General features: G+C 38.8%; 1 protein-coding gene across 1 annotated transcript; it reads left to right on the forward strand.

The window, feature by feature from the left end:
- The first annotated feature begins 9,304 nt into the window (after positions 1 to 9,304).
- On the forward strand, positions 9,305 to 11,283 carry LOC118578237 (zinc finger protein 431-like). The gene is made up of 2 exons (XM_036178988.1): positions 9,305 to 10,286; positions 10,371 to 11,283. Exons 1-2 carry the CDS (start codon positions 9,326 to 9,328, stop codon positions 10,820 to 10,822), a joined length of 1,413 nt encoding a protein of 470 aa, XP_036034881.1. The 5' UTR covers positions 9,305 to 9,325; the 3' UTR covers positions 10,823 to 11,283.
- Positions 11,284 to 11,620: the final 337 nt, after the last annotated feature.

An 11,620-nucleotide genomic window follows, 5' to 3' on the forward strand; every position in this document is an offset into this window, starting at 1 on the left:
AAGGTAATATTCTTTTTGTTCGGGTGGAATGTTCTGTAGATATCGATTAAGTCCATTTGAGTCATAACATCAGTTAAGTCCATTATTTCTCTGTTAAGTTTCAATTTGGCCGATCTGTTCAGAGGTGAAAGTTGGGTGTTGAATTCTCCCACTATTAACGTGTGGGGTTTTATATGTGATTTAAGCTTTAGTAATGTTTCTTTTACATATGTGGGTGCCCTTGTTTTTTGGGCATAAATGTTCAGAATTGAGACTTCATCTTGGTGGATCTTTCCTGCGATGAGAATGTAATGTCCTTCATCATCTCTTTTGATTGATTTTCGTTTGAAGTCTATTTTGCCGCATATTAGGATGGCTACACCAGCTTGCTTCTTAAGACCATTTGATTGGAAAGTCTTTTCTGAGCCTCTTATACTTAGGAGGTGTCTATCTTTGAATTTGAGGTGTGTTGTATGCAGCAGAAAGATGGGTCCTGTTTTCGTATCCATTCTTTTAGTCTGTGTCTCTTTATAGGTGAATTAAGTCCATTGATATTATGGGATATTAATGACCAGTGATCATTCCTGTTATTATTTTTATTTTTTGGTAGTAGTGTGTGTGTACTTCTCTTCTTTGGTGTTTACTGCTGTGGTGTTATCTATTGCCTGTGTTTTCATGGGTGTATCTGATTTCCTTAGGTTGGATTTTCCTTCTAGTGCTTTCTGTAGGGCTGGGTTTGTGGATAAGTATTGTTTAAATCTGGTTTTGTCTTGGAAGGTCTTGTTCTCTCCATCTATGATGACTGAAAGTTTTGCTGGGTATATTAGTCTAGGCTGGCATGTGTGGTCTCTTAGTGTCTGCATTATATCTGTCCAGGTCCATCTGGCTTTCAAAGTCTCCATTGAAAAATCGGATGTTATTCTGATGGGTTTCCTTTATAAGTAACTTGGCCTTTTTCCTTTGCTGCCCTTAATATTCTTTCTTTATTCTGTACGTTTAGTTGTTTAATTATTATGTGGCGAGGGGACTTTTTTGGGGGGTCTAGTCTGTTTGGTGTTCTATAGGCTTCTTATATCTTCATAGGCATTTCCTTCTTTAATTTGGGAAAGTTTTCTTCTATGATCTTGTTAAATATATTTTCTGTGCCTTTGAGTTGGTATTCTTCTCCTTCCTCTATCCCTATTATTCGTAGGTTTGGTGTTTTCATGGTGTCCCAAACTTCTTGGACATTTTGGTTCATGACTTTGTTGGTTTTAGTGTTTTCTTTGACTGATGGATCTATTTCTTCTTCCGTATCTTCAACACCAGAGATCCTCTCTTCCATCTCTTGCATTCTGTTGGTTATACTTGCATCTGAAGTTCTTGTTCATTTACTCGGATTTTCTATTTCCAGCATTCCTTCTGCTAGTGTCTTCTTCATTTTTTCTATTTCCCTCTTCAGGTCTTGGACTGTTTCCCTCGTCTGTTTTGTTGGTTTTTCATGATTTTTTTTCAGGGACTTATTGTTTTCTTCTGCTTTAATTGTCCTTTCCTCTAGTTTTTTATAGTGTTCTTCCCATTTTTTGTTTGTCTGTTCCTCCACTTTATTTTTGATTTCTTCTATATAAGGCTCTAGCCTATTCATGATGTTACTTATAAGGTTGTTTTCTTCTGCTTCTTCCATTCTGTGATGTTCAGGTCTAGCTGTTGGAGAAGGGCTAGGTTCTGGTGATGCTGTATTGCTCTTTATTTTGTTATATGTACTTCTGCCATGATGTCTGCCCATCTCCTAAAGGATTCGTTCTTGGTTTTATCAGTGTACTTGGTCTAGATAGAGCTGACAGATTAAGGGAGCCTCTCTCTGGTCCAGATGGAAGCTCTGGGCCGGATGGGAGCTCTGGTCCAGATGAGAGTGCTGGCCGGATAGGACCTGGGGGCTGGATTCTGAGTCTCAGGAAGTCCCTGGGATCTCCTTATCTTGTCCAGATGGGAGCTCCTCTTGTGCAGATGGGAAGTTCCGGGGCAGGATGGAATGCTGGACGCTGTTCTCTAAGTCTCCGGAAGTGGCCGGGGTCTCAGGCAGATGTGTGTGGGGGCAAGGAGTTGAGGTTGTAGTGTCCACCAGAGGGTCTCTCTGGTCCAGATAGGAGTTCCGGGGCTGATGGGAGCTGGGGGCTGGTCTCTGAGTCTCAGGAAGTGGCTCTGGTTGGGAGTTCCAGGGCAGGATGGAAGCTGGGGACTGCGTTCTAAGTCTCTGGGGTCTCGGGCAGATGGGTGTTGGGGCAGGGCGTGGGGGTTGTAGGGTTCACCAGAGGGACTTGGAGAGGGGGAGCCTTCCTGGTGGGGATGGGGGGGTCCTGCCCTATGGCCAGAACCTGGGGCCCAGTTGGGCAGGTCTTCCCCAGAGTGGCTGGGACCCAGATGCGGGCCTCTCTGGGTGTTACCCCAGGCATTCACCTCTGTTCCAGGTGGGAGTTCCAGGGCAGGATGGAAACTGGGGGCTGGTCTCTGAGTCTCAGGAAGTGGCTGCGGTCTCGGGCAAATGGGTGTGGGGGCAGGGTGTGGAGACTGAAGGGTCTTGGAAAAGGGGAGCCTTCCCACATGGCCCACCGCTGATTGGCCAGAAACTGAGGCCAAGTTGGACAGATCCTCCTGGGATTGTAGCCTATTTTTTAATTGAAATGTTTGGTATTTTGCTGTCTAGTTTTTTTAGTTCTTTGTATATTTTGGAGATCAGCCCTCTGTCAGATGTGAGGTTGGTGAAGATCTTTTCCCATTCTGTAGTCTGTCATTTTTGGACTGTTTACTGTGTCTTTTGCCTTACTGCAGCCTCTCTGTTTCAGGAGGTCCAATTTATTCAGTGTCTGAGCTAATGGTATTATATTTAGGAAGTAGTGTTATGCCAATGTGTTCAAGGCTACTTCCTACTTTCTCTTCTATCAGGTTTAGTGTAACAGGATTTATGTTGAGGTCTTTTATCCACTTGGACTTGAGTTTTATGCATGGTGATAGATATGGATCTGTATGCAGTCTTCTACATGTTGACATCCAGTTATACCAGCACCATTTGTTGAAGATGCTTTCTTTTTTCCATTGTGCAGTTTCAGCTTCTTTGTCAAAAATCAGTGTTTGTAGGTGTTAGGATTAGTGCCAGTGTCTTCAGTTTGATTCCATTGGTCCACATGTCAGTTTTTGTGCCAATACCAAACTTGTTTTTATTACTCTAGCTCTGTAGTAGAGCTTGAGGTCAGGGATAGTGATGCCTCCAGAGATGGCTTTATTGTACAGAATTCTTATAGCTATCTTGGGTTTTTTGTTTTTCCATTTGAAGTTGAATATTTTTCTTTCCAAGTCTGTGAAGAATTGTGTTGGGATTTTGATGGGGATTGCATTGAATCTGTAGATTGCTTTTGGTAAGATTGCCATTTTTACTGTGTTAATCCTACCTATCCATGAGCATGGGAGATCTTTCCACTTTCTGATATATTCTTCAATTTCTTTCTTCAGGGACATAAAGTTCTTGTCATACAAGTCTTTCACTTGCTTAGTTAGTTACCCTAAGATATTTTATATTATTTGTGGCTATTGTAAAGGGTGATGTTTCTCTGATTTCTTTCTTGGTGTATTTATTATTTGCATATGGGAGAACTACTTTTTTTTTTTTTTTTTTTAAGTTAATCTTGTATCCTGCCTCGTTACTGAAGGTGTTTGTCAGCTGTAGGAGTTCCCGGGTAGAATTTTTGGGGTCACTTAAATATACTGTCATATTGTCTACAAATAGCAATGGACTTCTTCCATTCCAATTTGTATCTCCTTGATTTCCTTTTGTTGTCTTATTGCTCTAGCTAGTACTTTGAGTACTATATTAAATAGATATGGGGAGAGTGGACAGTCTTGTCTTGTGCCTGATTTTAATGGAATTGTTTTGAGTTTCTCTCCATTTACTTTGATGTTGACTGTTGGCTTGTTATTAATAGTCCTTATTATGTCTAGGTATGTTCCTTGTATTCCTGATCTCTCCAAGACCTTTATCATGAAGGGGTGTTAGATTTTGTCAAAGGTTTTTTCGGCATTTAATGAGATGATCATGTTTTTTTTTTTTTTTTTAATGTGGTATAGTATACTGACCGATTTTTGTAAGTTGAACCATCCTTGTATCTCTGGGATGAAGCCTACTTGATTATGGTGGATAAATTTTTAGTTTTTTTTTTTTAATGAATTTTTTTTTTTTTGAGCTGAGGATCAAACCCAGGGACTTCCTTGTGCTTGCTAGGCAAGCGCTCTACCACTGAGCTAAATCCCCAACACAGTGGATAAGTTTTTTGATGTGTTTTTGGATTCAATTTGCTGGTAATTTATTGAGTATTTTTGCATTAATGTTCATGAGTAAGATTGGTCTGAAAATCTCTTTCTTTGTTCATCTTCATGTAGTTTATGTATTAGAGTTACTATAGCCTCATAGAAAGAGTTTGGCAATGTTCCTTCTGTTTCTATTGTTTGGAACAATTTGAAGAGTATTGGTTTTAGCTCTTCTTGAAATTCTGCACTGAACTTATGGTCCTGGGCTTTTTTTTTTTTTTTTTTAAATTATTTTTTTGGTTAGGAGACTTTAGTCTCTGTTTCTATTTCCTTAGGGGTGAAAAGTCTATTTAAGTTGTTTGTTTGGTTTTGATGTAAATTTTGTATGTGGTACCTATCCAGAAAATTGTCCATTTCTTTTAGATTTTCTAATTTTGTGAAGTATAGGTTTTTGAAGTATGACCTGATGATTTTCTGGGTTTCCTCATTGTCTGTTGTTATGTCTCCCTTTTCATTTATTATTTGTTAATTTGGATGTTATCTCTCTCTGCCTTTTGGTTAGTTTGTGTAGGGGTTTGTCTATTTTGTTGATAGGGTGGAATGTTCTGTAGATATCTATTAAGTCTATTTGAGTCATAACATCTCTTAGATCCTTTATTTCTCTATTAAGTTCCTGTCTAGCATACCTGTGCATTGGTGAGAGTGGGGTGTTGAAGTCTCCCACTATTAGTGTGTGGAGATTGATGTGCAATTTAAGCTTTAGTACTGTTTCTCTTTCATGTGTGTGTGCCCTTGTATTTGGGGCATATATATTGAGAATTGAGACTTCATCTTGGTGCATTTTTCCTGTGATGAATGTGTAATGTCCTTCCCGATATCTTTTGGTTGATTTTAGTTTGAAGTCTACTTTGTTAGCTATTAGGATAGCTACACCAGCTTGCTTCTTAAGTCCATTTGTTTGGAAAGTCTTTTCCTAGACTTTTACTCTGAGATTGTGTCTGTCTTTGAAGATGGAGGCGTGTTTCTTGTATGCAGCAGAAGGATGGTTCCTGTTTCCGTATGTATTCTGTTAGCCTGTGTCTTTTCATAGGCAAATTGAGTCCATTGATATTAAGGGATATTAATGACCAGTGATTGTTAATTCCTGTCATCTTTTAGCGGTAGTATGTATGTATTTCCCTTCTTTAGGATTTGCTGCTGTGGGGTTATCTATTGCCTGTGTTTTTTGGGTGCATCTAACTTCCTTGGGTTGGATTTTTCTTCTTGTGCTTTCTGTAGGGCTAGATTTGTGGGTAGGTATTGTTTAAATCTGGTTTTCTCTTAAAATATCTTGTGTACTCCATCTATGGTGATTGAAAGCTTTTCTGGGTATAGCAGTCTAGGCTGGCACCTGTGGTCTCATAGTGTCTGCATTACATCTGTCCAGGACCCTCTGGCTTTCAAATTCTTCATTGAGAAGTCAGGTGTTATTCTGATGGGTCTGCCTTTATAAATCACTTGGCCTTTTTTCCTTTACTGCTCTTAATATTCTTTCTTTATTCTTTATGTTTAGCAGTTTCATTATTATGTTGTGGCAAGGGAACATTTTTTGGGGGGGTTCTAGTCTATTTGGTGTTTTATAAGCTTCTTGTTTCTTCACAGGTATTTTCTTCTTTAAGTTGGGAAAGTTTTCTTCTATGAGTTTGTTGAATATATATTTTCTGTGCCCTTGAGTTGGTATTCTTCTTTTTCTATCCCTGTTATTCTTAGGTTTGGCCTTTTCATGGTGTCCCAGATATGCTGGACATTTTATGTTATGACTTTTGGTTTTAGTGTTTTCTTTCAATGACAAATCTATTTTCTCTATTATATCCTGTATACCAGAGATTATCTTTTCTATCTCTTGCATTCTGTTGCGTCTGTATTTTCCATTTGTAGATGAAATTCTAAACTGTCTTAGTATCTAAGAAACACAGAGCCAAATACAGAGTTAAAGCCTAAGAGATCAGAGTAAGAGCCACCCCTTCCTTTCGCTTACCCCTCGCTGTCGTTGCTTCCCCTGAAAGAGAGACCTTCTCCTGTGTGACCTGTCTTTTTATTGCCTTTCTGTTCTGCCTTCTCATTGGCTTTGAATCCAACCACATGACTTCCTCATCACTGCCTGTCTATACAGACCTCCAGGTCTCTATGGTTGCTACTGGGATTAAAAGTTCAGGTCACCTTTCTTGGCTGTTTTTGACCATACAGAGACTCTGCCTGCCATGTGATCAAATTTAGGGCATATACTACCACTGCCAAACTTCTGCTTAATGGCTATGACCTTTGTTCTCCAGACAACTTTATTAAAATACAAATAAAATCAGCACAAATAAAATATCACCATATCTGTTCTTTACTCAGATTTTCTATTTTCAGTATTCCTTCATATTGTGACTTCCTCATTGCTCCTATTTCTATTTCCATTAATTTTAAGGTTGCTTTCTTCTGCTGCTTCTACACTGTGATGATCAGGTCATGCTGTTGTAGAACCACTATGTTTTGGTGCTGCCATATTGCTCTTTATGTTGTTGTTTGTATTTTTGCACTGGTGTCTACTCATCTCTTCCTCCAATGGGTGCAAGAGGTTCCTATGTCTGAGAGAGCTGCTCTTGGTCCAATCGCTGCTTCCAGTGTCTATGTCTCAGGGGACCACTCTTGGTCCAATAAGAGCTGGCAGATTCTGTTTCTCAGGGAGCTGGTTTAGTCAGAGCTAGCAGAATGTGTCTTTCATCGAGCTGCTGAGGTCACATGGGGATGGGTGGGTTTGGCATAGGGAGTGTGCCTTGTGGATTGCAGGGTTCGATGGGTAGTGTTGGTGGGGAGGCATGCCTGCAGGAGCCTTTCCTGCTTGTCTGCAACTAGGGCAGCGATGGGTGGAGGTGGGGAGCACAGATTGTGCCTCCAGGCCCAGGTCTTAGTGGCATGTCTCTCCAGGTGGAAGAAGAGTCACTTACCTCTTGGTCCACAGAGCTGGTATAGTCTGTCAGACATTACCTATCTTACGTTTTAATACAACCTCTGTTACCTAGATCTTTTATTTCCATCACTCTTTCATAACTTTCCTTATAGCATATTCAGAGAGGAATCAATGTGTGTTTATGGTTTTTTTTGATAATCACATGGAAAGACTGCCTTATTTTATCTTTCACCTTTTAAGTAGATAGAGGTTATTTTGCAAAGTATTAATAAGTGATTGGATAGTAAATACATTCATTTTGATCATTATTATTATTACTATTATTATTATTTTCGGTCCTAGGATGGAATATAGTCCTTGTATATGCAAGCATGCTACTGCTGCGCTACATTCCCAGCTCTTTTTTTCAGGTTTTATTGTGAGATAGTCTCACTAAATTTCCTAGTCTGCCTAGGAAGTCTGTTGCACAGGCAGCACTTGAACTCAACCATCATCCTGCCTAGCCTCCAGAGTAGCTGGTAGTACTGGCCTATGCCAAAAGGTTCCATTAGACTTCCTTTTTTTGTTATTAAAAAAAATCATACAATATATTTTAGTCATAGTATCTCCTCACCCAACTCCTTCCAGATAACCACTCAACTTCAGATTTGTTCTCATAAAAATCAAAACCAAAAATTACGTGCAGTCCATTTTGTGTTGACCAACTAACTATTCATGAGCATGTGTATTGTCCTGGGGCATGTTTAATATACTCTGTCACTCCATTGAAGAAAACTGGTTTTCTCCCTCCCAGAAGTTAATGGTTGCACATACCTTCTTGGTGAGAGGTAGACATTCCCCTTCTCTGTGCTGGGATTTTTGTTTGACTTGAACTAGTACAGATGTTGTACATGCCGTCACAGTCTCTGTGAGTTCAAATGAGCATTAGCTGTGTTTGTGAGTGTCTGTATTATTATCTACTGCAAGTTATCTCCTTTCTGATGAGTAATTAGCAATGTGATACATTATGTGTAAAAGAATATGAAGTAGGAGTCATTTTATATCTTTGTTCATTTGGCAGAATAGTTGTAGAGTTTTCCTTAGTGCCTATGACCTATCTAGTCTCAGATTTTGGCCTCATTATTCTGGCAGGTATAGTTTCCATCTTGTAGATGTAAAAGGTGGTTTGCTCATGTAACATTTGTGCAACTATTGCAGTCTGTGGATATATCATGCAGACAGGTTGCTATCATAGCTCACAGGGTTCACAGTAAATGAGATTGATGATTACTTTTCTTCTCCAGTAGTTTGTGTCAAACCTTCCAGCACTATGAACTCTAGTCATCTGGAGTGAAGGTTCTCATTGAGCATGAGCTTCTGAGTGCCTCTTTGATTTCATTTTCTTTTCATGCCTCTCATTCATACCTAGGCCCCTAACCATACACATACTGAACTCCACTATTCTTTGCTCTGTAGTTTGACTTCCTATTTCTTTTGCAGTTCAGGGCATATTTGAATGTCAGCTGTGACACTCAAAGACTATAGTGCTCTTGGCTACAGAAAGAATGTGAAAACAGTTTTGACCTTATTTTGTACATGTTTCCATCACAAGTGTGTTTGGTTCTTGTGACCACATTTTTTCAACCTTCTTCATGTAGTGATGTGTAGTAAAATTGGTAATAAAAGATTAAATGAAAGCTAAAAGAATGTACATTCTGTTACCTAAGATGACAGTCTAAGGCCAGAGACAGGAAGAATGATAGCTATGATGCCCAGAACTACTTAGCCATTTTCTTCTTCTCCATTGCTAGATCTCAGTTCATGTACTAGTTTTGTCCTTTTCCCATGCCATTTAAGAATAATTTTCCGGTTTCAGGCTTGGCATTGAAGAGGATCGGGTGCCATTGGGTTTGTGTGCTGTGCAAGTACTGCTGCAGGGAGCAGAGGGGAGAGCATGGGTGAGCTGGGAAGCCAGAAAATGAGTTAGAGCTCCACTGAGGATATCCTGAGAGCTCATTGCATGAAGCTGTGAGGATGAAGCCTGGATTGCGTTTTGAGACCACAAAATGAGTCAGAGCCCCAGTGAGGAGATTGTGACATTTCATTGCATAAAGCTGTGATGAAGAAGATGGGATTGCCTTTTGAGACCATAAGATGAGTGCAGTGACCTATGACGATGTGCATGTGGACTTTAGTGTGGAAGAGTGGGCTTTGCTGGATTCTTCCCAGAAGAATCTATACAAAGATGTGATGCTGGAGACCTACAGGAACCTCTCTGCTATAGGCTACAGTTGGAAAGATCTTAATACTCAACAAAATTGTGAAAGTTCTAGAACACATGGCAGGAATGAAAGAAATCATACTGGAGAGAAACTCTCTGAAAATACTCACTGTTCTAAAACCTTTGCATATCACAATCATCTTCAAATACATAAAAGAAGACATACTCAAGAGAAACCTTATGAATGTAATCAGTGTGGTAAAGCCTTTGCACATAACAGTAGTCTCCAAAGACATACAAGAACACATACTGGAGACAAACCATACAAATGTAATCAATGTGGTAAATCCTTTGCACATCATAGTAGTCTCCAAAGACATAAAAGAACACATACTGGAGAGAAACCGTACAAATGTAATCAATGTGATAAAGCCTTTTCACAATACAGTAATCTCCAAATACATAAAAGAAGACATACCGGAGAGAAACCATATGAATGTAATCAGTGTGATAAAGCCTTTGCATATTACTGTCATCTCCAAAGACATGAAAGAATACATACTGGAGAGAAACCTTACATATGTGATTTATGTCATAAAGCCTTTTCCCGCCACAGTAAACTTCAAATGCATAAAAAAACACATACTGGAGAGAAACCCTATGAATGTAGTCTGTGTGCGAAATCCTTTGTATGTCCAAAGAGTCTCCAGTTACATAAAAGCATACATTCTGGAGAGAAACCCTATGAATGTAATGAGTGTGGTAAAGCCTTTGTATGTCAAAAGAGTCTCCAAAGACATAAAAGAACTCATACTGGAGAGAAACCTTATGAATGTAATCAGTGTGGTAAAGCCTTTACATATCACAGTAGTCTCCAAATACATAAAAGAATACATACTGGAGAGAAACCATACAAATGTAATCAATGTGAAAAAGCCTTTCCACAATACAGTAATCTCCAAACACATAAATGAACACATACTGGAGAAAAACCCTACAAATGTAATCAGTGTGGTAGAGCCTTTTCTAAACATGATCATCTTCGAACTCATGAAAGAAGACATACTGGAGAGAAACCTTATGAATGTAGTCAGTGTGGTAAAGCCTTTGCATATCAAGAGAGTCTCCAGTTACATAAAAGGACACATACTGGAGAGAAACCTTATGAATGTAATCAGTGTGGTAAAGTATTTGTATGTCAAAAAAGTCTCCGAACACATAAAAGAACTCATACTGGAGAGAAACCTTATGAATGTAATCAATGTGGTAAAGCCTTTGCACATAACAGTAGTCTCCAAGAGCATAAAAGAACACATACTGGAGAGAAACCATACAAATGTAATCAATGTGATAAAGCCTTTTCAAAATACAGTAGTCTACAAAAACATAAAAGAACACATACTGGAAAGCATCCTTATGAATTTAATTAATGTGGTAAAGCCTTTGCATATCAAAATAATCTCCAAATACGTAAAAGAAGACATACTGGAGAAAAACCATATGAATTTAATTAATGTGGTAAAGCCTTAGCACATATCAGTAATCTCCAAAATCATAAGAATAAATTATATTGAAGAGTCTCAATACATGTAGTCAGTGTGGCTACATTTTGCAATTCATGGTAGTCCTTATACAAGAGTAAAACTTTTAGTGTGTAATTGGGTTGTTAAAGCATTTGCACATCACATTAATCTTTGCTGATCTGAAAAAAATGGATACCAAAGGAAATCTGATTATAAAGTATTTGGTAAGATCATTACTAACATATGTACATTCAGTTACACAACATTATTTGTTCTGGAGAAAAAAATCTGACAAGTGTCAACAATCTGTTCAGTCATTATGATATCTCTTTATTTTGTTTGTACATGCAAACTCACATAGACAATAGGCCTATTAATTTAAATTAGAAAGTAAGTTTTAGGTTTCTTACCTCTCTTCAATCACAGGAAAGAAGAAATCCATGAGTAAACCTTTATGGATATGTATTAGTGCATTTTCTGTTGCTGTAGTAAAATGCAGTGCCTAAGTCAACTTATGAAAGAATTTAATTTGGCCCTTGGTTCCTGAGAGATACAGATCACAATGAAAGTGGCATGGCAACAATTGTCAGACATGACAGCTAAAGCAAGAAGCTAAGAACATACATCCTCAACCTGCACCATGAAGCAGAGAGTAGGAACTGGAAATGGTGTGTGGATGAAAACTCTCAGGCCCACCCCTTGTGA

This window comes from Onychomys torridus, chromosome 2 (assembly GCF_903995425.1).
Source record: "Onychomys torridus chromosome 2, mOncTor1.1, whole genome shotgun sequence".
NCBI lineage: Eukaryota > Metazoa > Chordata > Mammalia > Rodentia > Cricetidae > Onychomys > Onychomys torridus.